Source organism: Centrocercus urophasianus, unplaced genomic scaffold (assembly GCF_019232065.1).
Source record: "Centrocercus urophasianus isolate 14NV4802_14NV808 unplaced genomic scaffold, USGS_Curo_1.0 seq_14, whole genome shotgun sequence".
NCBI lineage: Eukaryota > Metazoa > Chordata > Aves > Galliformes > Phasianidae > Centrocercus > Centrocercus urophasianus.
In genome coordinates, this window is record NW_024884586.1 from 31,767,766 (window position 1) to 31,792,963 (window position 25,198).

A 25,198-nucleotide genomic window follows, 5' to 3' on the forward strand; every position below is an offset into this window, starting at 1 on the left:
AACCTCCAAAAGGCTTGGCAATGTCAGCCCTGCATGCTCCCCTGGCCACTGCATGAGGTGGTAGGAGGGCTGCCTGGGTGCAGTGCTGGGAACAGCCAGAGAAAGCCACAGAATCCAGCAGGCAAGCCAGGCAAGGCAGCAAGCAGGATCTGCTCAAGGGGCAGGGGCTTGTAGCAGATCTACTCAGGACTCAAGCAACAAGAGGTAAGGAGCAGGAAAATACGTAGTGCAAGAGAAAAGTGGTGGGAGGGATAAGCAAGTACACAGAAACAAGGGGGGAGAGTCCTGGCTGTAGGCTGATCTGCAGGGCAGGGGAACCTTAAGTCCAGCCTGAAACAGGGATCCAGCTGCTGTTGCGTGCAAATGTTTTAGTAGCGTTTGTGACTTGGGAAACGTTGTCATCTTGGCTGCTTTCTAAAGCTGCTTGTTTATGGATCCCATGTGCATAATAGCTCATTGTGTAAAGATAAAACATCAAGCCCAGACCAACCAACATGCAGGACTATTCCAACGACTGCCCCTGGCTGAAACAGCCAGCCCTGTTCTCACATACAGCGAGCAGAACATCTTCATCTTCTCCTCAAATTAGGGATGACAATAAAACCAGTGACGCCTTCTGGCAACCCTTCTTGGCTGCTTTATGCAGACTTGTGACATGCCCTGCAGCACTATCTAAGAGGACCTGCTGTGCTCCTGTGTTCCAGTTGTTCTCACTACAACAGGAAGATAATGACAAGTTGCAAGGACAATAGGAGAGGAGCGAGAGGACTTTCAGGATGCAACACCTGCAGTTATTATAACTGAAATAGGCATTATTCCACTCTCCTCGAGGCTTCACCAGTCCTTGTAGGTGATCTCTGCAGTTGGCTCTGTTTGAGGCCCGTTACTTGTGAAACACCTCTTGTTCTTGCTGGAAGCAAGCTAGCATTGAGTTTCTGCCACACAGCGTTAACATCCATGATGGCCCAGTGCCCACCAGCATCACCAGTGCTACTGCCAGCTCTTTGCTGCCATGATGAATATGTTTCTTTTTAGTTGGGCCCAAGTTCTGCTGGCAGACTGATGAGTGCTCCTGTGGGTGGCTCAGAGGCCACCGTTGTTAAACCAGCAATAGAATGGAGGACAGGCAGCCATCTGTAAGAACCAAGACTATTACAGTCCTACAGCAGCCAGTGATCTGTGGAGAAATAAAGGCAATTGTCAAGTAAAATGTATCAAATATTCTTTACAATACTGTAAAAAGGCTGGCTCTCCTGTGCATCAGGTTCCACATACCTCATGGCTCTCTTTACCTCTGGTCTTTCTATCTCCACTGTGCAAGGGAGCAGTGATAGACCAGGGAAGATCCAATTCCCTGAATCTGAGGAACAGATGCATGTTTTGAAGTACTTCTTTCCATTCATTGTGTGGAAGCAAAGTTTCATGCAGAGGTGCTGTGAACAAACAACAAACCTTAAAAGCCAACCATGTTTAACAACATTCCAGGGGCTGCTTGACCCATCTGGACGTCAAAATGCAATGTTTGCAGACTGGTCAGCCCTCATTTCTATACTGCTTCAGGTTCAGAGATAGAAAGTTCTTTTAGACCTTAGTCTATTACGATCACTGCAAATTATGCAGAGGTCTGTCGCAGGACAGATTGTTCCTGATTATTGGGACTAAATGAATACCAAAACATTACTCAGAGGAGCATAAATGTAGGCCTCAGAGCGTGTTACAGAAATAGCAGCTGATGTGTGTAGAACAGTAAGCAGATAATGGGTTTGAGCTTCTACACTGAAGTTCCTGGGTTCTTCTTATGAAGGAGGAACATTTGTTCCTTTCTCCCAGCATTTCTCAGCATTGCCAACCTGCTGCTCCTCAGTGAGGTGGTGGAGCCACCTATCCTAGCAACAGTAACATTCGTCCCCTTTTCTTTGTATTTGGGAATACTAAAATATTCGTAATGGGGTGGTGGCATATCCAGCTACCCAAGAAGGGATGATGTCTACCTCTAGAAGGCAAGATACTTGTGTGACCTTTACCAGCAGGGGCCCTGTGGAACCAGTGGTATAAAACTCTAGGAGGAGAAGCGAGGCAGTATAAGCATATTGCAGTTCTGTCCTCCCTAGCCATGTTCTTGTGGTTGATATTCAACAGTTACAGATCTGTGCCCATGTCCACAGCCTGGATGGCAGCCTCCTCCCATTCCTGCTATCTTCATCCTGCTTTTGTTACCAGGCTGCCAGTGCTGAGCCAGCCCAGCAGTCACCTCACACAGATGTCCTTAGTGATGGCCTGGACCTCCAGCTGGGAGTGAGCCAAGGCGCAGACACGGGCTCTGCCAACTGCTGGGGGGAGGCACCAGAGAGGTCTTGTCTTGTGCAGAGCCTCCCACATACAATTCCTTTCTACTTTCAAGTACTGTTTAAATGCAGACAGTGTTGGCTATTGGGAAACTGGACTTTTAAGGTGCCTGAGGGGACACTCCTACAAGACAAGTCGACACAGTCCATCAGTGAAAAGGAGACATTGTTTTTTTCACAAAGACATCAAGAAGGCACCTCCATCTGCCCCAAGTGTGCCTGTTCCTGGTAAGGGCCTGCTCTCTGAGCCAGGGTACAGCCCACCAAATCCAAACTGACCACCCAAAGCCTTCCAGTGGGCATCTTGCAGCTCAACAGCAAAGTCTTCAGAAACTCCTTCCGGGTGGTGGGGTGGGAGGGAGACGTGGCGGCGCAGCCTTGTCCATCGTGCACTTCTTCACTCCCTCCCTTTCTGCCCTGTCCTTTCTCAATACCCAGGAAAGATTAACTCCTCTCCATGCGCCAGAGAAAGTTATTATCATTAATGAAGAATTAAAAGGGAGCGATTAATAAAGGGCCCTTATCTGGCAGTGAGGAGGAGGCTGGACAATGGAAGGAAGATGGAGAAAATGGAAAACAATAAATATGAAGCGTAAAAGGAGGCGAGCACTGCTCCCACTTGTTAGATCGCAGCTGCATCTCCTGAGGGGGGAAGGCTCCAAATTGCTAATTACTGCCTCTGAAAAGACCTCGCTCTGATATGTTTTCTGCTGAAAGGTTCCCATTAATGAAGCAGCGATGATGCTGTTTCCCTTTGACTTGCCTTCAATTCCCTCTCTGAGCTTCCTCCCAAGCCGGGAACAATGAGGCCCTGGGAGCTGGCGGCTCCCACAGGCCTCGTGGAGACTGGGCCGGGGGCAGCCGAGTGAGGGGAGCCGCGCCGGCTGTGAAATATGGAGGGGGGAGATAAGGCAAAGACAGAGGAAAGAGGCTCACTCCCAGGAGCCCAGGGAAAATTTGCAGTTATTATGAAGGAGATGAGACAGATTAAAAGCCCTTGTGTTCTGCGCTGCCCTTTTATTTAGTGGCTTCATCTCCAAGATGAAAGAAGTTGGAAATGACTTTCTCCGCATTTTGCTGCAAGAAGCTTCACGGCACATTTTTTGACTTTATTCCTCCCTTTGTCTCTTGTCCCCTTTCTGTCTCTCTCTTTTTCCTTTTAACCCCTGGAAGGTTTTGCTGAGAAGCACCATGGGACCATGCAGAATGTTTGCTGGGGTACAGCAACGACCCCTTTACTCTTCCTGTCCTAGCAGGCCATCCCTGCTGTGAGCATCCCGCAGACCTTCCCTTGCTGCTCACCTCAGGAACGTCCCTCGCCAGCAGCATCTTCTTTCTCATATCAAGTCCCAGCAACAGTTTAGTGCTGGTGACTACAGATTCTGGGCAGGAGAAAGATGCCTGCACGTGCAAAGCCCAGGAAAGGCTAATAATCCACTCAGGATACAAGTCCTGAACATTTTGCATCCCTACAGCTTTTTACAAGCAAAATTAGTGCTGAGAAAAATAGGCCAGTCCCTGTTGTTTGTGCAGGAAAACTGCAAACTACAGAGGGATCGAATAATTCACCGGGGATGTGGGGTGAAGTTGAACTCAGGCAAGGATTCAAAATTTATAGTCACTGTTCCACTTCAGAGTGGACTTTGTGAGACAGAACAGAAATATCATAAACAGCTCAAAACCAGATTACCACTTCTTCCCCAATATATTTCACCAACTCCTACTGACAATTTTCCATTTTTTCCCTATACACACCAGTGCCCTGTTTTGGCACCATTTTAGTTCCTGTGACCCTTGCAAAAGGCAAAAGCAATTCTGTTACCACCAAAACTTTCCCAGAAAAACATCCCCATCTCTCCCAGGTCAGGAAAAAGGCTGCTGACATCTCTTGGAAGTTAGTTTGAAATGGTGAAATTTGCAAAAATATTGACAGGTGCTTTAAAAATCATACAATTTGTAAAACTCTTGTTGACCAACAGAACAGCACCGAACTATTCGGGAAAATGAATGGAGAAAAAGAGAAATTAAAGTGGGCATCTGCTGCTGTCTCCTCAGGACGTGTGAGCACAGGAATTCTTTTACACAACTGTTTGTGTAATTTGTTATCCTGCTCAGTACTACAGCCAGCACAGAGCTGAAATGAAGAGGTAAGAAGCTCTGAAGTGGATGTTTACAGAATAACCTTCCCACCAGGGGACTTTCTCTGTAACCCAGACATTTTGTAGATGTTTTATGTCCTGAAGCATAGAAAAGGATTGCAGTGGTAAAACAGGATTAGATTTTAGGATCTGAGAGTAAAAAGAAAACCTCTGTACTGAAAATAGGAAACTAAATGCTGCAGTCGATAGAGTGAAGTACTGCAATTGAAGGGGTTAAGACGACAAAAGGACAGACAAGTACAGATGAATTGGTGCAGAGAAAGTAACTAAACTGAAGACAGACATTAGGAATGAGATAAAAATGATTTATCAAATGTCCGTTTTTGTTCTTTTAATATTTCTTTTCCACATAAATTTCTCAGACAACAAAAAGGTAATGAAAATGTTAAAATTACAGCTCAGAATAAAGGTTGAGTTGGAGAAACAGCAAGGAGAGATCGCAGTGAAGCTGAATGATGATCATTTCAGAAGGTGTAGGAATCAGCCACAAATGTAAGGATTTTCTTACCGTTATTTTTTGACAAACTGGGGGGGTGCCAGGGAAATGGGGAAAAGCAAGCATGGTATCAGGGGGAAGCAGGGAGGAAGTCATGATCTTGGCAATTATCACCCTTTCAGTAAAACTTCTGTTCCTGGCCTCATAAAAGAATAAGTAGAAGCAGGAAAAAAATGTAAAAATGCAAAGGATAATAGATCTTTGAGTGATGAGCAGCAGCGTAGGTTTGTAGAGAACAAATCATGTCAGACAAACCTGATTACTTTCTCTGATTTAATTTACAAAATTAGCAAATGAAGAGAATGCCATGTACATAATATATCTGGGCTTCAACAAATCCTTTCATATACTGCCTTGTAAAATATGACTTGAAAAATGAACTAATATTGCCTTGAATATGAATGCTGCCACATGGATTAAATAAACGGAAAGACGAGAAACAAAAGGGAATGCTGCAGAAAATGGAACTGGGGTCACACTTGGCTTGACTCTGATGGCTGCTGATGATCCATAAATTGGGGAGATAACAGGCACATGCTGTGACGGAAGGAGGTGCAGATTTAAGGACAAGGAAATTGCGCAGAGAGATTTATCTTAGAAAATAACAAAACTGAGTTCCATCCAGATGTACAAGTCCAGTGTATTTCCAGATATACAAATCCAGATACACAAATTCAGTATAAAATGCAGCTTTGGTACCAAGTATACTGATCGCCAGCATCTTACAATTAAAAAGAAAAAAAATCAAGCAGCAAAAAGGAGAAGCACATGGCAAGAGCTGGGAACATTCAGCTTCTATTAGCAGCTAATGGTCTGTGGAGACATGGGCTGAAACTCCAGCAATGGGACCAACCAACGCACAAATCTTCAAAAAATCAATAAGAAACACCAGCTTTCAGCAGGGCATGTGTTACTTTCATTCACAAGCAGGCCAGGGGTCAGATAAGCCAGGGACTGATATTTCCATAAATAAGAACTTCATAAACCAATGGCAAGTGATAACATACACCCACTAAATCAAGGGATGCCTGCGCGCCCAGCATCGGGAGAGGCCTTGTGCACCGGGCCTGATTTCTGCTGACTCTAGAGCTGTGAAGTGATCTGTAGGGTGAAATACTCAAACACAGGTGGGATATTCATCTGGGGAAAGTATGGTTGTGGTTTTGGTGATATTAAACCTCAGCAGCGAGTCCTGCAGGGACAGGGCCTCGTGGACAGCTTTCCTGCCTGATGTGGCACTGCATTGAGACACCTCATGGTCATCCCCAGCCAAGAAGAGTCTGATCCAAGGAATGGAACACTTCTCATACAAGGACAAGCTGAGAGAGCTGGAGCTGTTCAGCACGCGAAAGAGAAGGCTGCAGGGAGACCTGGAAGTGACCTGCCAGTATCTAAAGGTGGGCTATAAGAAAGAAGGGGACAGACTGTTTACCAGAGTCTGTGATAACAGGCCAAGGGGAAATGGTTTCAAATCAGAACAGGGGAGATTTAGATTGGGTGTAAATAAGGTTTTACAATAAAGGTAGTGAAGGCCTGGAACAGGTTGCCCAGAGATGCAGTGTACGTCCTGTCCCTGGACACAGACAAGGTCAGGCTGGATGGGGCTCTCAGCGCCGTGACCGAGCCGTAGGCGTCCCTGCTCATTTCAGGGAGTTGGACTAGATGGCCTTTAAGGGTCGCTTCCAACTCCAGCTAATCTGGGACTACGATTCTATGAAAAGGCTGAATGGAAGGACTCATGAAAGAACGCGGCTATCCTGGGCAGGGACGCCTATCCAGGCACCTCTCCTCGCTAAGCAACGGTCTGTAACGGCTTCTAACAGCCCGCAGCAGTCCGGGCACGGCCGCACGCCACCCTTCTACCAGCCGCGCTGCCGGGCGGCGCAGCGCCCCACGCCGGGCCGGCCCCCGGCACCAGACCCGCCCCTCGGCGGGGAGGGCGGGGAGGAAGTGGCCCGGGAAGGCCGGAAGCGGCGCTGCGAGGGGCTGGCGGAGCGGGCGCTGCCCGGTGAGTGGGGTCGGGGGCCACGGCCCGGCGGTGGGGTCGGAGTGGGGCGTCGGCGCTCGAGACGCCCCTCCCGCTCCGGCCTTGGGGCGCGGCGGGCTGCGTTGAGCTGCCCTGCGGGGCCGCGGATTGCCCGGCGGCGTGTGGGAGAGCGCCGGCTTCTCGGAGCGGGGAGCGGGAGAGGCGTTACGGTGCGGCCTTCCGGGTGCCTGGACGGAGGAGGAGGCCTGCGGCAGCCAGTGCTGCTCCGGAGCGGGGCCGCGGGTGTTCTGGGCGAAGTGGCCGAGTACGAGAGCCCAAAGTGCCGGCGGTGGGGCGGCCCGGCGGTCACGGGCAGTGTCGGAGTTTGGCCAAGTCCTTAGGAGGGGCTTGCTGGCAGTACGGAGGTGGAAAGGCTGGGGATTTTGCCCCTGGCAGCTGGGTCCTGGTGTCACGTACACTGTTGTTAGGAGTGTGGGACCCCGTGCGTCTTATTTTGCTGCTGCATTGAAGCTGATTTGCAGACTGCCTTTTTGCTTTCCATTTTGCTCATAGTTTACTGCCTGTCTACTTTTTGGAAGACTTCAATCTGCTTGCTGCAGCTGCTAACCCTTCTTTGTAGCTTACAGTAATTGACATGGGCATACCAGGTAGCAAACTAGTTGCGGGCTCTCTTACCCTTAAGATGTGTAATGGAACACGTTCCTTCCAAGCAAAAGATACAAATGTAAGGCCTTTTCATATACGGAGCACTTGACCCAACTGCTGCAGTGGTGACGTTTCCACCACCATGGGTAGAAGTGGGATTTAACCCCTGCAACAGGAAGGAGTGAATGTTAGCTCAAGAAACAGCAGATATATTGCATTGTTTCTCCCAGACGACTAAAGTGTGTAACTCTGCTGTAGTATGCTATAGTCTAGCAATGTGTTTGTGACAGCATTTATGTCTGGTACTAATTGTTTGCTGTCATTTTTGTAGGCATTGCCAATGGATGAACTTGTGCATGACTTGGCCTCAGCCTTAGAACAGACTTCAGAGCAAAACAAGCTGGACGAACTATGGGAAGAGATGGCCCTAAGCCCACGGCAGCAGCGACGCCAGCTTCGCAAGAGGCGGGGTCGCAAACGACGCTCAGACTTCACGCATCAGGCAGAGCACGCCTGCTGCTACAGTGAGGCCTCTGAGTCCAGCTTGGATGAAGCTGTGAAGGATTGCCGTGAGGTGCTGACAGCCAATTTCAGTGACTCTGATGACATGGCAGCGGTCAAACGACATCCAGCTCTCAGTGCCACCCTGAGGAGCAAGCAACACTCATGGCATGAGTCAGACTCCTTTACAGAGAATGCACCCTGCCGGCCTCTTAGGCGCCGCCGCAAAGTCAAACGCGTGACATCAGAAGTGGCTGCCAGTCTCCAGCAAAAGCTCAGGGTGTCAGAGTGGAACTATGAGAGGGGCTGCAGGTTCAAGTCAGCCAAGAAACAGCGTCTTTCACGCTGGAAGGAAAATGCCCCGTGGACATCATCTAGTCGTGGCCTTTGTGAATCGGGAGAGAACAGGCCCTTCCTCAGCAAGGCAGGAAGGAAGGAGAGGATGGAGTGTGAAGCTGATGAACAGAAGCAAGGCTCGGATGAAAATATGTCTGAATGGTGAGGTCTTCGTTTCTTTCCCATGCTAGAGCTAGATGGCTTCCTTGCTTGCAGCTACTTATAAATCCTTGCCTTTAGAAGTTCTTTCCAAACTTATTCAGTGCTATTCTCTTTTTTTGAGTAGGGAAAATCCGTCAGCTACTTTAAAAGTTCAGATTTTTTTTCCCAACAGTCCTGTTGGGACTGTTTCCTGTCAGTGCCATGATGATGACCCAAACACTTTCTTTGAAAAGCTAGCAGTTACGTTTCTGGCTGTATTACACAAGCAGCTCTTTGAAAATTCTGTGGTCCTTCTGCTACGAAGTGGCATGCTTGTGGCCTGACGTTTGGCAGATAAATCCACTGTTGGTACTTATGTTGTCTGATTGATATGATCTGTTTGCAGTTTCTTGTTTTCAGAATTTACCATAAGCAGTAACAGAGAACTGATCAGACAATGAATGGTAGACCTCTGTGCAGGTACTGTGTGAACCTTAGTCAAAACATCTTCATTGCAGTTCTACATTTCTGCTATGGATTTAGAATAAGGTGCTGACAGGCAGAACCTTTCCTGCAGGCTGTGGCAGGAAAGTAGTGAGAAGATAAAGAAGTTGGGTAAAATGGAATATTTGCAGGGTAAATCTATGAACTGTGAAGTCAGGCTTATATTTGTGTCCAGTTTTGAAGAACTGATGAACTAATGATGCAGTTTTGTACGAGTTGAAAATGAGAAGCGTAAATGTCATGATCTGAATTTGTGCATCACTCTTGAGAAGTTTTCCCTTTGAGTTTGATTTTTATTCTCTGCATAGAAGGTTTAGTGTTATAAAACTCCTGCTTTACAGAAAGATTTTTTGGGATTAGAAGAGAAACAACTGCTGCGAGTCAAATGGAGGAGTTGTAACAAATGGCATACAGAAAGGAGATGGGGACTGCCATTGTTTAAGAAGCAGCAGGCATTCAATAGAAAACTTTTTTGTTTGTTTTCGTAAAACTGCTGTGGGACATTTTGGAGATCAAGATTTGTATGTATACGAAAGGGGGATGTGGAGGGTAGATTTTCTAGGGGCTGATAAGCATTACAGGCCAAGTGGAAGATTTGTCTCAGGAAGTCCTGAAACTGCTGAAGCTGTATGAATGTACTGAGGAAATGGTCAGTGCACTTTTGTTACAGTCTCATATGCTTTTCACAAGTATTCACTACAATAGACACTATCAGAGACAATGAATTTGAGAAGTATAATTGTTTGCTTTGGTGTAATTGTTCATGTGTTTGGGTTCATTTAAGTGTTCTGGCTGTCTAGTTACTGCAATTTGTCAGTGAACAGGTAGAATACAGTTATTGAGGGCTTTGTGGAAAATAACTGGAAGTGCAAACTCCTCACAGGTACTTTCTGAGAGGCTGTGAAAAGCACAGGCTGTAGTACATTCTCTCTGTCCTGGTCCTACAGATCAGTAGTGCATTTTCATTGAACGAGCATTTTATCTAACTGTTAAGAGAGTAGAAGAAGCATAAAAAGTGATTTTTTTTTTTTCCATTGAAAAGTGGTTCTTTTTAGGCTAAGAAAGGAGGGAAGATGTGCCTTTTCAAGATGCTAGTGAATGCCTTTTTTGGTATTAGTTGCTAAAAACACTTATCTTTTCAGTGCTGTGTGCTGGCAGTCCAGAAAGGAAGTGTGCTGAGTAGCCCCTGAATGTTGTATGTCACTAGTGATGGACTGAGAGATGCCCTTACTTGATGTGGCAGTGATGGACAGAGCTCCTTGAGGGTTTTTTTCTACCAGTCAGAGTCTGTTCCATCATGTCAAAGTTGAACTTAAACCAGCAGGCTTTCATCTAGGCTTTATTTGTGCCAGAATTTGGAAGAGCAAATAAAGAGCTTTGTCGGACTATTACTTGAGGTTATATTACATGAGGTAATATGCTGAGGATATCACTTTGTTCTGTCTCAGGTGTGCCTTGCTTTCAAACAAATTATTGTGCAAGTGTTTGTATGCTGTTTGCCTTCTGCTGCCAAGTCTTTGAGATTCTCTTCAGAGATCCAGAGGTCAGAATATTTGACCTCTCCAGCACCACAAATGTGATCTGTGCTGTGATTCACTCAAGAGTGTCAAAGTTGGAGAGAAAAACACACATAACCCTCTTTGCTGTGGACTGCCCCTTGCAGCAGTGAAGGATCACGCTTGGTCTCTGCTGCTCTAAATATAGCGGTTTGCTGCTAGCAAAGTGAAACTGGCTTTGCTTACCTCACTCTTGCTCTGCTACTGCTGCTTTGCTCCTTTTTCTGCTACCATGAGAGAGGTATTTCATACAGCTGTATAACAAGCATAGCCTGAGGAAGAGAGAAGAAAAATGGATACCTATGAGAAAGGATGGTATGTTGGCATCACAAGGTGGGAAAGCGACTAATAAAGCTTGCAGTACCTGGAACCAGTCCACTGTGATCTAGTGATGTATGGAGCAACTTGATACTGTATTGGTTCCATTTCTGTTCATAGAATCACAATCATTCTGGTTAGAACAGACCTTTAAGATCATCATCTCCCACCATCCACCTATCACTATAATTCCACTGCTAAACCTTGTCACTTCCACATCCACGTCTCTTCAATACCTCCAGGGATAGCAACTTAATCACCTCTTTGGACAGCCTATTTCCAATGCTGGCTACCCCTTCTGTAAAGAAATTCCTCCGATGGCCACTCTGAACATCCCCTGCTGCAATTAGAGGCTGTTTCATTTTTATGTTACGTAGGAGTAGATCTCCTTAGATGATGAAATAATCACTGTTTTCTCTGCTTTCAAGAGAGCTCCTTGTTCTGAGTCAGATCAAAAGCCTACTATATTCAGGAAATAAACTGATTCACTGAGAAAGCTTTGGAAATGTATATTTAATGGGAAGTTTGCTTGTAGGCGTGTACGTAGTGTACGTGAAATGAAATATTTGAAATTGCCAAATTTCAGTGTACGCTGTGAGGAGGAAAGGTGTGCAGGAACGTGTTTCTGGGTTGGGTGATGGCATGACTCAAAGCCTGACATTGATAATTGTGATAACAAGAAGCAAGTGGTCTTAGTTTAAATAGTCATCTGCATGCTTGTGCAGGGGTGACAATTAACTGCTAAGGTAACGTGCCCTTCTTTCTCCTCTAATGCTCTGAGATTCCCTGCAGCCATAATAAAGCATAGGGAAATTATATATTGAGTGCTGAAGCTCCTCGTGTTGGTCTAAGCTGAGCGCTTTCAGAATGATCTGGGTTTAACTTGAAGCCAGAGCAAATCATGGTCAAGAGTTGTTTGACAAATCACTTTGAATGATGTGCTTAGTAGTGAGAGCTCTGTGGTTTGTCTGATCTACTCTCAAGTGATGTAACTTCACTTTTTTGAGCTGGTCATTGCCCTCCCCCAGTGGCTCTGTGTGACTTTGCTGGTTTGCTGCTGATGTGTGTTGGCCTGGGATTGTAGCCATCATTTCTCAAGTGTGTAGTGCACTTGCCTTTACTCACTGGAAGAGGGCTGTTTTCCTAACAGCCTGCAGTGGCAGTGGAGAGCCTGGCTAAGCTGATGAATTGAAACCCAATCTCTCGGTAAAGAAAAAATTCCTCTCTTGGAAGGCAAATGACAGAGACAGAGTGTTCAGCTTCCCCTCCTCCTCCAGCCCAGCCTGACCTTCTGCAGCCCCTCGGTGCCTCTTGTTTTCTTATTTTTATAGAAAATCAATATCCCTCCTGACACAAACAATAGCTCAGGAGAAAGAATAAATGGGGTAAACCTGAGATCTCTGTCCATCACCTCTCACTTTAACTCCCCCAAACTATTTAATTATAAGCATGCTTTGCTCCAGGTGTTTGCAACAGTGAAATTGCTAAATGAGGACCATTTTAACCAAAGATTGGGTGATCAATAACACTCTATAGCAGTAGGTTGTCGGATCAATAGGATTCATTATTTCATGGTTAAGGTAAGTAGCCTCCTTTGCAAGTGGAGGTCATTAATCAGTGCTTACTGGACCTGTAGAAAGGCCTGTGGAGGAGTCTAGTTTGTGTTAGCTCTGAAGTGTGAAATTGTAAAGAGGGTGAAGTGGGATCCATGAAAGTTGATTCAAGTAAGGCATTGGCAATAACGTGTATCTGTAAGGAGCAAAGGAGCTGTCAGTATGACAGAAGGCTTCAAGTGCAGTTAAAGTGATCTGGAATCTTACGTAACGCTTCTTCCTTTCTCTGGCATCTTTTCTCTGGTGATGCTTCAAACCCATATGAAGCAGTCACTCAATCCTTGCTCATAAGGTCTCTTAATCCAGGCTTTCAAAGGAGAAAGCAGACACACTGAGATTTGCCCTGGGTCATACAGTGAGTTGGTAGGAGAGCTAGGAATGAAACAAATGACTCATGGTTATCAGTCCTTGGCCTAATTGCTTTGTTGTATATGTGGGAGGGCAAATGGACAACCACACACTGTAATGGATTGAGCTGGAATTTGATATTAACTTACATACTGAAATGTGGGAATGATATACCAACCATTCATCCTTAAAAATTTATATGACCTTTGTATAATGATGAAGATGCAGAGTTTATAGATATCCAGCATGATGAATTGATTTGGCTGTACTCAAGAGTGTATTTTCCAAGAGCAATAATGTGCTCCAAAATTTTTAATAACGTTTAAATAATAAAGTAACATAATAAAAAATAAAATTTAATACCATAATGAAACTGAAAACGTTTAATTATGTTCCTGCATTTATTTGGGGTGATGCTTCTTATGATCTCTCATCCTTTTGATTGTGAATCAAGGGGTTTTCTGTTGATATTGGTGTCAGTATGACTCAGTTTCCCTGTAGGAGGCCAGAGAGCTTTGTAACAATGCTCCTCAATCAGAGCTTGGTTCTAGTTCTGAATTGATGTTCATATCTCCTATGGGACCTTAGTACTAAGGGGGTGTAAGGGCAGTAAGTAGTTACCACTTGTTATGATATTTCTCAGCTAAATTGGAGGAAGTATTACCTGAAGTGCAGTTCAGCTCAGAAGGCCAATCCTGGACAGCATCAAAAGAGAGGTGGCAGCAGTGTGTGGCTGCTCTGCCCTCACGAGGCCTCATCTGGAGTACTGTGTGCAGGTCTGGGGCCCCCACACGAGATGAACAAGGAGCTGTTGGAGACGGTCCAGAGGAGAGCCACAAAGATGGTCAGAGAGCTGGAGCACCTCTCCTATGAAGAAAGGTTGAAGGAGCTGAGCTTGTGCAGCCCAGGGAAAAGAAGGCTCCAGGGAGACCTCATTGTAGCCTTCCAGTACTTAAGGGGACTTGCAAGCACGAGAGAGACCAACTTTTTCACAGTCTAGTAGTAATAGGACCAGGAGGAATAGCTTTAAACAAAAAGAGGGGAGATTTAGGTTTGATGTAGTAGGAAATTATTTAAAGGATGGTGAAGTGCTGGAATGGGCTGCTCAGTGAAGCTGTGGATGCCTCTTGTCCCTGGGGACATTCAAGGCCAGATTGATGGGACCCTGAGCAGCCTGATCTAGTGGGGCAGCCCTGCCCATGGCACAGGGTTGGGATTTGGGTGGGCTTTGAGGTCCCTCCAACCTAAGCCTTTCTATGAAGTGCCTGAGGACTGATTTAGTATCAGCAGTAGAGCTGTCAGATGCTTGGGGCTGACTTGTGTGTGCGTGTATTTCTGGTGCAAACATTCATCCAATTTTACAGTCAACGCATTAATTTCTTGTTTAATTCCTTGATTCAAGAGTAAGTCCCTTGTAACTGCTTCAGTAAATGCAAAATGCACAGTGCTGAGCGGCATTCAGCTGCAGCAAATCATGCTATGCTTTTTAGCTGGAGAGTTACAAATGTACCTGCTTCTCTTCCCTGCAAAGGAGGTAAAAGTTGCTGTAGATTGAAGAGAGCCTTATGTAGCTGGGTAACACGTTTGAGAAGAAGAAACCTGAAGTACAAAACTTAAGAGGCTTTTGAGTATCTGTTAAGTAACCCCAGGGCAGTTAACTGCACTTAATTTCCTAGTGAGATTCCAGACAATGTCATAGTTAGGTTATGAAATCTAGTACCCCACGCAATTGCCAGTGTATTAATTACTTTTTGATACCTTAGAAGTAGACTAGATACAAGATTCTGCTTTTTGTCGAGTGATACAGCATTGCTAGGATTTGACAGGGAGCCACCATGACACATGCTAGACCCAGCCATGTATACGGAATGCACTGATACCCAATTTCTGTGATGTAAAGTATTATGAGCTCAGATAAACTAGTAAAATGTTTGTTTGGTATTTGCTGGTGTTGTAACAATGTTTTTTTTTCATTTGTTTGTTTTTATTCCAGTGAAACGAGCAGTGTATGCAGCAGCAGTGATACCGGACTGTTTACCAATGATGAGGGCCGCCAAGGTAACAACTGTCCTGAAATATTCCTCATGTTATGGGGAATTTCCCTTGCCAGATCCAAAGAAAGATCTGAATTTGAAGCCAGACAGGGAAGAGAATGTGGGTAAAAGTCCAGTGGCTGTGAGGTGCCAGAAGTTATCAAAATGATCTGAGGGTCATAAAGGTACAGCTTTGGTAGCAGTACACTCCTGTATATCACAGAATCATAGGTGTTGAAAGGGACCTCTGGAGATCATTTAGACCAACCCCTGATAAAGCGGGTCCCCTGTAGTAGTTTGCCTGAAAAGCATCTATGTGGGTCTTGAATATCTCTGGAGGAGACTCCACAACCTCTCTGGACAGCCCGTTCCAGTGCTCCGTCACACTGTAAAGAAATGTTCTTTCTCACGTTCATATCAGATCTATAACATTTAGTATACCAAAAAAACCCAACCCCAATGAACTACTATTATGGCAAGGCCTAGAAAGACAAGAGAAATTTAAAGCTCTCCATAGTAAAAAAAAAAGTAAAATTCACAGTGTCTTTCTATAGATGTTTTAATTGTTATCTAGTTACCACTAGAGCCCTATCTGTTGGTTTTTTTTCCCAATGGGAAGGAAGAAACAACTCCAAAATAATCAGTACTATCAAGTCATCTAAAGAACTGTGCTAAGAAGAGCATTGCTGTTGTGTGTATTAGTTGAGCCTAGTATCTTCAAGGTCTATTGGAGAAATGGTTTCTTAGGGCTTTTGGGTGTGGAACGAATGCTGATTTTATTTATCAGTGAGAAGTGTTCAGTTTATGAGAGATAAGGTAGAAGTAAGTGTGAAAGCACTTGCAGTAGGCATGGGACTGTTGTATTTGGAGCAGGTGGGGTATGACCCTGGAGATTGATTTGTAAGTCTGTGCAGCTTGTGCTGATGTCTATTCTGTCATATGTCAAAAGCTGTAATTTGGATGAGATCTCTCCTGGGAATATGTGAGTGCTAAACTCGGTAAGAAATACTGCTTCCACTTGTTACTGACCCAAGTGTCTGGGTGAGGGGCAACATGATGCTAGCAAATATGTGTACGTTTTTTCTGATTATATTAGGCTGTAGGGCTGATCTGAGGTGTGTAGTTGTGACCTGAGGTGGCTCTAACACTTTGCCTAGGGTAGGAATTTCAGAGATCAGCTTTGCCCTTTGCTGAGAAATAACGATTTTCAGTATTCTGTTCTTCAAGAGCAACAGAAAAAAAAAAAATCTCTCATCCCCTGTTTTTGCATTTAACTCTGCTGGGAGAGCTGAAGTTAGTGAGCACTTACATATCAGACGATGGCATTGTGTGTTGACTGAAAGGTTGAAATTTTAGCTCATCACTGAAGGCAATGTTGGTGTAGGCTCTGTGCATGTTTGCACATATGCATACCTGTAAGAAGTTTATGATCACCTCTGCCTGCTCAAACTGTTTATGCAGTAAAGTAGTTTATGCTGGCCAAGATGTTTTCCAGCTTCCAGTATGTTTCAGTGAGTGGAAAATGGTCCTAGTTTATAATTTTATTGCACGTTTTTGTTAAATGAATCTCTTGTTGTGAAATTTGAAGAAGTATCAGCATATGATCTTCATTGTTAATGTTTGTCTTGTGGAAGAAGTGATTTGAGGTGCGCTATGCTCATAGAGCCAAAAGTTTGGGGATATTTTCATATGTAGTATGGTCACTTAAAAAGAACTAGACAACCTTACTTGGTTTTTGCTTAAAGGTAGGTGGAAGTGTGGGGTGTGTGTGTGTATGTTTATGTGCATAAATATGATTATACGTCAGTTGATGAAACATGCTTATAGCTTTGGGAGGAGGTGTTCTGGCTGTCCTAGCTATTAATGATTGGAGTTGGTTATGGGTGCTGCTTTTTCTGTTACATGTAAGATTGCAAGAGTTTTACCAGCATGAAGGTTTTTTCTTTTTGAAGATAAAACGGAGTTCAGTCACAGATAATGTGAGTTGGTTAAGAGAGAAAGGAGAGTGACTGGAAATACCTGAGTCTTAATGGTAGGCAAATGTTTTCCCTAGGTCAGGTGTGTTAGTAGTATTTTAAGGCACGATGAAGTACTTTGCAATTAAACAGTGCTGTTTCTCAGTTGGGATCATAAAGAACTTCTTTGTTGTGTTTCCTTTTTTTTTTTTTTTTATGTTGCTCGTGTGCTACTTCCAGGGGCTTTTTGGCCAGCAGGTTTACCATGAATGGTGTGTAAGGCAGTTCACTATTAAGACTGCAGCTATATTAATTACAGTGGCCATGCTTTGTGGAGACCTTCGTAATTACTTCTGTTGTTGGTGCTCTACTTTTGCAGGGAAGATTGTGGTTCTGAGAACGTTGTTTATTCCTGTTAGCTACTGTGCTAGGAGATCTGTTTCATCAGTGACTATGTTCCTTTTGCTTATCCAAAACAGCGAGCCTGCTGTCCTGTTGTGAGATTTTTCCTGTGGTTGCCTATACAGTGTGCCAAATGACTGCCTTCTCTTTCTCTGAAGTAATTACTGTGACAGAAATAGATGTGCGTTAGACATCACACAGCATTGAACTAAGGTTGATGAGATGCGTCCACAACAGAGTGCTAAAGCTGCCCTAGGCAGGTCTATAAAGAAGGCTTTGTTCTGTAGGGAAATTGTGTAGACCGAGTTGGATAATTTAAAGCATTTAGTGATATCCCATAGTCACAGAATGATTGAAACAGAATACAAATACAAGGTTCTTCAGGAGTGAATTCCTAATGGACTTCAGCTGTTGTTCTACATCCAAAAATGCCTACCTGTAGTAGTGTGTGGGACAGTCACAGGGCACGTTGTTTTTTCTTGTGGATAATTTCAATCTGTTTATTTAGGAGATGATGAGCAGAGTGATTGGTTTTATGAGGGAGAGTGTGTCCCAGGATTTACTGTCCCCAACCTTCTTCCCAAGTGGGGAGCTGACCACCGTTCTGAAGTGGAACGGATTGACTCAGGCCTGGACAAGCTCTCAGATTCCACATTTCTCTTGCCCTCACGACCAGCTCAAAGAGGTGAGTTCCATAAGGAATAAGGTGTTTTTGATCTTCTGCTGTGATGGTAAGGGTAAATTTCACTCATAGGTGCTGCAACGTAAAATGCTTTTGATGATCTGTGTTTTGTAATGATGTGGAGAAGATGTCAAAGAACTTATCCTTCAGAGTCCCTCTGTTCTGTTTATAGTTTGGTTTTTGTTAAGTAAAGATTTTGGTTTGTCAATAAAAAGGCATATCTACTATTGAGAAACAGAGGTGGAAATATTGATTTGACCACTAAACCGATTATTTTTCCTGCTGTTTTACTGGGAATAATCCTCAATTTTCATGTGTTTGATTTTTATTTTTTTTTCAGGATTTCACGCTCGCCTGAACCGCCTTCCAGGAGCTGCTGCCCGCTGTCTGCGGAAAGGTCGAAGGAGGCTTGTTGGCAAGGTATTGCCCTTTGCAACATAGTACCTCTTTATTTCCAGTGCTGATTAGAACTAGAGTACTATTCAAAGTTAGTACATGGGCCCTTTCCTGCAGAAAGGGGGCACTGTACGTTTTTATTTCATAAATTCTTCCATTTGGTGAAACTGCTTTGATTGCTGGAAGCTGACTGAGAGAATATAGATTTTAAGACAGATGTAATGGGTCAAAGAGAGTTGGTTAGTGCTAAAATTGATACAAAAGGAGGTCTGGTGATGAATGATAGAAGAAGAGTTAGACAGAATGTAGGGCAAAATGATGAGGCATGAGACCTTTTTGTACTAGTAACACCTACAAGGGCAGAAAGCTGACTCTGAAGTGAAAGAGGGTGAAATTGTAGGTATACGCGGTGTTACCCAAAGCCACTGACCAGGTCTTTTATTTGTAGGGTAAACAGCAAAAAAAAAAAAGCTCATCCTGTTCTTAAAAGAATAAATGATACTTGGCAAATACCTGTCTAAAAGAGGCAGGCATCTGGTCTGAATCTTGAAGTGTGGAGTGCAGTTGTCTTCTATGAAAGATGTTAATGAGGGTGGAGGTTGTGGCCTGTGCTAGGTTTTACTGAGATGTGCTCTTGAATGTAGTGGCTTATATTCTTAGTTGGCTGGCTTTAGAGAGTTTGTTTATCTCTAAGGAGTGTCACATGGGTCTGCTTTCTAGGTGAGTGTGATTTCTTCCTCAGAAACTGTTGTCACACTTGAGAGATCCTTGTTTGCCCCTTCTTCCTTCCACTCACCTTGCTTAGTTATAACAGGGGCTTAAAATATGAATTATCAGCTGGCAAGAGACTAGCTTTGGGTAGATTCCTCAGGCCACCTGGGTCTATTGCCAGCACTTCTAATGATCCAAATGAGAAAGATAATATTTACTTGTTTAATTCATCTTCATCACCTTAAAGGGATCTTTGTCATTTGCAGTGGAGGTCACTGCTCCCCCTTCCCCATCTCTCTCTAAATTGTAATCATAAATAATGAGTTTCGTTCAGAGCTCCCCGCCAGCGAGCTGCTAATTATCAAAAGTACGGCTTGTAATTTACACAGTAATAAACCGTAAATTTAAACATTACTGCACTTTAAGTTAATAATTTTCCTGCTGTAACAAATAGCCCATCTTTCACCCCTGCTGTTACTACTCCCCCTGAACTTCGAATGTTTTTTGCCTATGTAACCTGGCAGAAGCTCTGGAGAATCTTACCTGTGCATTCTTTATCCTCATTTTCAGACATTCTGCAAAGCACTTCTCTTTTCTGATGCAGTTGCTATGCAGATGTGAACAGTTGCTGTGTCAGGCTATGTGTGTATGCCATTATCAAGCACATAACACAAGGCAGCATCAGTCAGAGAAAAAAAAAATGTGCTTGCAGAGTAAGCCCTTTCTCCTGGGATACACCTTTCCTTTAGCTGTTAGATGCCCTTCTACTAAATTGCTGCTTTTAGAGAGGGAGAACTTCATGTTTCCTCTTTGTTTCTTTCACCTGTACTTGATGGATCCCTTTCCCCTTTGGCTGGAGAGACTGAATTCAGTTTTGTGATGAACATTCTTTTTAGTAAGATATTGTAGTATTCTGTCTCTCAGCCTGCATGTGGCCCAGCTGACTAGTGTAAACTGATTCCAGTTTCCCCATTCTTAACTGTGTCCTTGTGCTGTATGCTTTGTGCTGGTCCAGTCCTTGGTGCACCCCTGTGCAAGCAATTGTAGTCACTAAAACAATTAAAAAACAGCAATAACAATAATAAAATAAAACCAAAATGGTCTTTGGCCTTCAGTTGGGGTTCTAAAAGGAGAGGATGTTTAGCTGAGACTGAGCTGGTACAGCAATGTTTGTTTTTATTAGCAGCAGTAAACCATGACTGCTCTCTGCATGAGTCTGCAACCTTTTACCTCTCTTTGTGTTTCAGGAGACCTCCATCAGCACTGTGGGCACTGAGAGGCTAGGTCATGTTAGTGATCCACGCCAGAAAGAGTAAGGCGCTTAACAGCTGTTGTGTAAGGTTTTGGGAGGGGAGGAAGAACTTTGGGATCCTCTTCCCTTCTGTGACTGAAGGGAGTGAAGAATTTTGTGGTAAATAAAGAATACAGACAACTGCTGAGTGGGAGACAGTCCTCTACTGACAGTTTTTCTGTTTTCTTTTTTGTGATCGCTGACTCTCCTTTTGTTAGTAGGCTGCCCCAGTATGCAGAAGCTGCTCAAATGCCCTTTTGGTTGCAGTCAGTTTTTTGTGACTGCAGAAACGATGCTGATAAGGCAGTAGTGAATTTGCTTTCTCTTTCTTGGGTGTGTTATGTCTCCTTCCCCAAACTGTGTTTTAAAATTAGAGTCAGCAATAGAAATAGAGATGGTGCCTGTCCCTTGGCATCCCTCTAATGCTGTTCTTGTGGGGCTGTAATTAGGTAGATGTAGCTCCTCTCCACCTGTAATGCAGTGGGTCCAGCCTTCACCAGCTGTCAGTCCTCAGTTTTCTTACTTGGATTTGGCATTTGTTGTTTTTAATAGTGATGTTTAATCTCTCTTTTTTCCTCCGTGTTTGTTCTTCCTTTGCCCTTTTTTCCTCATCCTCATCCTCTTTTTTCCCCTCAATGTTCATTCCTTCCGTGGCATGGCTCCCACCTGCCCTTCCAACTCTGCCTCCTTCCAGTTTTTGGTTACCATCAATGGGGAAGAGAGATCGCAACCAGGTAAGCTGTCTATGCTCTACCTTTTTTATTTTCTTGGTTTCCTTCTCTCTAGAAAGAACAAAATGCTGGCTTCTGATTTCCCTCACACCGTGGCCTTAGCACATGAGGTAATGTGGAATCACAGAACCTTTAGAGCTGGAAGTGATCTTTAAAGATCGTCAAGTCTAACTCCCCTGCAATGAAGAGGGATGTGCACAACTAGGTTTGGTTACCCAGGGCCTGGTCCAGCCTCGCCTTGAAAGTCTCCAGGGATGGGGCGTCAACCTCATCTCTGGGCAGCCTATTCCAGTAGCTCTGTCCCTTTTTGTTTTGGTAACTGTTGTCTTCTGGATTTGAGTGCAACCCATGTCTCTGGCATTATGTTGTCTGAGTAGCTCAGGGGCTCCTTTTGTTGTCCCGGTGTTTCAGGTTAGTGTTTGCCTTCCTCTCCAATAATTTGTGGGAGGGAGAATGACTCTTGTCAGGAGAAACTTTGGCCTCACAGAATTCCATGATAATTAGAACATTTTTCACATGCTTTGTTTTGCCTTATTTGGCTCAAGCTCCTTCCTGATAGTCTCATCAACAGAGAAGGGGAAAAAATTAAAAACACAAATTGTTATCTGGCTGTAATTAAATAGCAGATGTAACAGGAAATAGAAAGAAATGAATGGGCACTCTTTTAAGTGAATGAATCTGTGGTGTAGGCACTTCTTTTGTATTCTTCCTTTGTAAATTTTATATACCTTCAGTGGTAGGAGGCTGTTTTATTCATGATGTAAGACTCCAGGTTCCAGATAGTGGCTAGCAAAAAAGATCTTCCACTTACAGGGTAGTGCTGTAATGGTGTTCCTACCCTTCTGTTCTATTGCTAGTTGACTTTTGGTTAGTGAACACTAGGACCAAACATTGTTTTACACTCTAGGTGACTACAGATACACATATGGCAAGAAATTATTTTTAAATCTTTGTGCAAAGAGATAATTTTATGGCCTTTGTGCAACTGTGCATTTCTTATTAATGACAGCATTTCACATACCACTTTTATGTTGTTAAAGATAAGAGAGATAACTCAGCTTATAAATGACCAATATAAATTAGTTTTATTTTTCATAACTGAACTTGCTTCAGCTACAGAGAGGTACTGATGATTCTCCCCTATGGTGCAGCTGCAGCATTATTTCACTGATGGTAAACTAATAGCCCAATTTAAGGAGCAGCTCACTGAAAACAGAAGCTTTGTAGTGCATCAGAAAGTTTGAAGATAAAGGCCTAATACTGAATTCTAGGCTTCCATATAACATTGATGACAAGAGTTGCTACAGCTGTGGATTTTCCCTATTTAAAAATGCGTCAGTAATCCTAGTAATATAAGAGCAAACATTCTGGAAATCAGTCAAGCACTTTGCAAAACAGATGGAAATGAATTTTCCTGCTTGTGGTGTGAATTATAAAGAAATAGACATTGAATGGAACTGTAATGTGGACACCCTAGGGCAACTACTAGCCTAAGCCATCTATTTGCATATTGAGCTAGGTTTGCTCTCTACACTGAGTAGATTGTTCCATGTCTTTCCCATCCCTTAAAAAAATGTAGGGCTGCATCTTCCACAATAAACTGTCTTTCACAGGCTTGATGGCTTCAGGATTTGTCAGTGTATGCCGTACAAAGGATGTAAGATTAGCCTGACCACACATGATTTCAGAAAATTGTTTTAAGCAGTTTGCAAGTAAAGCTTGTAACTGAGAGGAGCAGCTCACTTGCTTTGGAATGAATTTTGAGCTCATTGTGAGCAGACCCTGGTGGACCTGAGCCTTTTAGAGATCTGTTTCAGTGACATGTGTGAATATAGGGGAATATTGAGACTGTTGGGAAGTTCTGTGCTCTCCTTAGTCATAGCATTAAGTTTTCATTCTACAATATGAATGTGGACAAGGAGCTTCACTAGAGGGAGATGGATTTTTTTACTCATGTGCAGCAATAGAGCTCTTTGAGCATGCTCTCAGTCAATCAGCATTTCCAATAATGTGAGTTGAAAAAGAAGTGTGCTTGTAGGGCTGTCTGCTGGGAGAAGATGGTTATGAGATTTGCACCCTGTGCAAGGCCATTGTCTGAACTGAGAGTCAGTTCTCATCTAACCTCATCCCTTGATGTTTCAGAGAGGTGTTCTTATGCTGTATGAACAGCTGTAGGGAATAGGTCTGAGCAGCTGTATCTGGAGACTGTTTCTTTTAATGGTTTGCTTAAATAAAATCTCTTGACTTTCCAGTTCAATCCATTATCTCCTCTGTACTCTCTGGATGTGCTTGCTGATGCTTCCCACCGAAGATGCTCACCAGCACACTGCACTGCCAGGTAACTCCCTTTCTCTGCTCCGTTGGGTTGTCTTGGTTCCCTTCCATGTGTATCTTCATCAGTACTATGCAGTCTGAACAGTTGTCACAGGCATGGAAGTTAGTGCACTTTTCCCTAGGCGACCTGTGTTCAAACTTAGCATAGAACATACCAGTGCAGATTATCTGGCACACTCAGTACTGTAGGCACTTAGAGTGTATTGAAGGCACCTAGGCAGGACATACTGTGTTTTTACAAACAGATGTAATCTGTTCTTGCTTGTGCATTCAGTTGCTGCAACTCTGTTGCTTTGGTATGAATGGGTACAGTATTACTGTCCAGTATTAAAATCAGAACAAGATTAGGTGACTCCCAAGGGCTTGGTATTTTTCTGCATTCCTGTAGCATTTGCCCAAATGTTGAGGTATATTTGAGTTTGCATGGTTGGGGTTAACTTGCTGTTGAGGCACCTTCTGCTGAATAATCCTAAATTAAATCCAAGAGTTGTCCTTGGCAGTGACTTCTGTTCTTGTGCTGCAGGTGACTATCTAAAGGTAAGGTGCCCTTGAGCTCTTCCACTTTACAAGGAAGCAAGGTCCTGCTTGGGACACAGTTCTGCTCACGTGCTTGTACAAAGGAACAAATCTGAAAGAACCGTCTGGACTTTCAGCTTCATGGTTTTTTTTTTTCCCCTTGTTAATTAGCAAATAGAGCATGAAAAATGTACTGAGGTTGTGTGTGTCTGAGCAAAAGCTTGGCATCTACCCAGCAAAGCCTCTCCTCCCTCTGGCTTCTGCAGGGAATTTTGTGATACCGCACCATGACCTCATGCTGCTGTAGGCAGCATGCTAAAGCTAAAAAGGTTTGGGGGGGAGAGAAATCAGCTCTTAAACATTCATATGGATGAGAACAAAAATAGTTTGGAAGGTTGTGCATAAGCAAGTTGGTGCTTTTGCACCAGTCTGGGGATGTTTAGTGCCTGTGAAGCAAGAAGATTGGTTGGTCTCTTCATTTGCAGTGAAGGTAACCTTTCTTGTGCCTTGAGTGTTTCACTTTGTGAAACAGTTACAGGGGAGACCAACTGTTTTCTGTTCGTTCTTCAGAAAGGGGATCTCGACAGCTCTCAAATTTGAACAGGGCAAACTGTCTCCCTTTATAATGATCAGTGAAGGCCTTTTCCAAAGCCACTGATTGTGACAAGATGTTTCTGAAGCTGGAGTGATCATATTTGTTTATATTTACTGTATGTATATATCCTATCGGTGTGAGCTTGGCTCCTTCCTATAGAGAATAAGTGGCTGACATAATCCTAATGATTCGTTACTGAATGTTGATAGGGAAGTAGTTTGTTCCATTCCAGCAGTGAGTGGATTTTTGTAAGTATCTGTTGTTTGAAAAAGTAGCTTCTTATTATATTGTGAAATATTATTAATGTGTGAAAGAATTTGGGGAGGAGGGAGTGCAAAACTATGGTAAGAATTAAAAAATGGTATATGGTCTCATGTATGAGTGAGCTTTCCAGTGCAAGATGTTAACATAGAGATGCTGCCAGGAGCACAGAGGAAAATTGACTCCTTCACAGGAACATTCTCTTAACAGGAGCTGTTCTTCAGGTGTTTCCCAATTACTTTTCCTCTCTTTTCATGGATGGAGTCAGTTCCTATAGCTTGCTCTTTAGCAAGTTCTGTCAGCCTGCATTTGGTCCTGGAGAAACTCTACTCAGAAATGTGT

General features: G+C 43.8%; 2 protein-coding genes across 6 annotated transcripts in view; both read left to right on the plus strand.

Annotated features, from left to right (window-relative positions):
• Positions 1-5,027, plus strand: part of IFT43 (intraflagellar transport 43) — an 82,180-nt gene extending 77,153 nt beyond the window's left edge. Inside the window, exons 10-11 of one of the 2 annotated variants that reach the window (XM_042814746.1) lie at positions 4,325-4,492; positions 4,902-5,027. In XM_042814746.1, coding sequence (XP_042670680.1) covers positions 4,325-4,483 — 159 coding nt within the window. In that variant the 3' untranslated portion in view covers positions 4,484-4,492; positions 4,902-5,027. Of the gene's footprint in view, positions 1-4,324 lie in introns of both variants that reach the window. The other variant, XM_042814745.1, reaches the window with a different exon arrangement.
• Positions 5,028-5,980: 953 nt separating this feature from the next.
• Positions 5,981-25,198, plus strand: part of GPATCH2L (G-patch domain containing 2 like) — a 39,140-nt gene continuing 19,922 nt past the window's right edge. Inside the window, exons 1-8 of one of the 4 annotated variants that reach the window (XM_042813315.1) lie at positions 5,981-6,397; positions 7,964-8,631; positions 14,943-15,007; positions 17,848-18,024; positions 18,362-18,441; positions 20,376-20,440; positions 21,114-21,153; positions 23,403-23,488. In XM_042813315.1, the coding sequence (XP_042669249.1) occupies positions 6,293-6,397; positions 7,964-8,631; positions 14,943-15,007; positions 17,848-18,024; positions 18,362-18,441; positions 20,376-20,440; positions 21,114-21,153; positions 23,403-23,488 (1,286 nt within the window). In that variant the 5' untranslated portion in view covers positions 5,981-6,292. Of the gene's footprint in view, positions 6,398-6,959; positions 7,009-7,209; positions 7,292-7,963; positions 8,632-14,942; positions 15,008-17,847; positions 18,025-18,361; positions 18,442-20,375; positions 20,441-21,113; positions 21,154-23,402; positions 23,489-25,198 lie in introns of those variants that run through there. The other 3 variants (XM_042813312.1, XM_042813313.1, XM_042813314.1) reach the window with 3 other exon arrangements.